Here is a 771-nt window from a genome sequence, read left to right as displayed (position 1 = left end):
GAGAACGCCTGCTGCAAGTCTGACAAGTTTGCGAAGCTGGAGGTAAGGCTGCCCCCCTGTCCCGTCCCTGTCCCCCCATCCCTGTTCCCCCAGCCCTGCCCAGCGCCGCAGTGGGCGCGGGGGCTCTCAGTGTTCCTCCTCGGAGCCGCGTTTCCTGGGACTGAGCTGGGTCAGCACTTCAGGGACAAGCGATCCAAGCATGCACGTGTCTCAGCTCACTCGATGGCTGTGGAGACGCGTCGGGTGGGAGCTGCCCTGGGAGGGGACAAGCCAGCGGTCCCGTGGGTCAGTGTGGCTGTCCGCTCCCTCGGCACCCCTGGCTGAGCCTCTTCTCGCTCTCCCAGGACCGGACACGAGCAGCGTTGTTGGACAACCTTCACGATGAGCTCCACGGGCACACGCAGACCATGCTGGGGCTGGGGCCCGAGGAGGATAAGCTGGAGAATGGGGGTCATGGAGGCTTTCTGGAGTCCTTCAAGGTAAACCCTGTCCCTTGCCCACAGCAGAGTACCCGTCTGCTACTAAACCAGCTCTCTGAGCACCCCAACTACCTGTCTTTTAAATCCCTCCAGGGAGGGCAGCACTTGAGTCTTGGGGGATGAGCAGTTCCAGAGGTCTCTGGTGGGGAGGTGGCTGGGAAGGACCAGCACGCACCGTGTCCCTCCCATGGTGATGCCCGTGGCTGTGCTTCGGCCCCTGCAGGGACTTGTAGCTGGTGTGGGGGGGCGGGGGCTGGTGCAGGGGGGCCTCCCCATCCTGGGTGGGGCTGTC

General features: G+C 64.3%; 1 protein-coding gene across 1 annotated transcript in view; it reads left to right on the top strand.

Annotated features, from left to right (window-relative positions):
* The window catches only part of RAP1GAP2 (RAP1 GTPase activating protein 2), an 11,592-nt gene that overhangs the window by 10,380 nt on the left and 441 nt on the right, over positions 1 to 771 (top strand). Inside the window, exons 14-15 of the mRNA XM_029087354.1 lie at positions 4 to 42; positions 345 to 479. Coding sequence (XP_028943187.1) covers positions 4 to 42; positions 345 to 479 — 174 coding nt within the window. The remainder of the gene's footprint in view (positions 1 to 3; positions 43 to 344; positions 480 to 771) is intronic.

The sequence above is a fragment of the Antrostomus carolinensis genome, unplaced genomic scaffold (assembly GCF_000700745.2).
Source record: "Antrostomus carolinensis isolate BGI_N321 unplaced genomic scaffold, ASM70074v2 scaffold27540, whole genome shotgun sequence".
Taxonomy (NCBI): Eukaryota; Metazoa; Chordata; class Aves; order Caprimulgiformes; family Caprimulgidae; genus Antrostomus; species Antrostomus carolinensis.
Note: the sequence above shows the minus strand (reverse complement) of the source record. Positions and strands in the feature narration are given on the sequence as shown.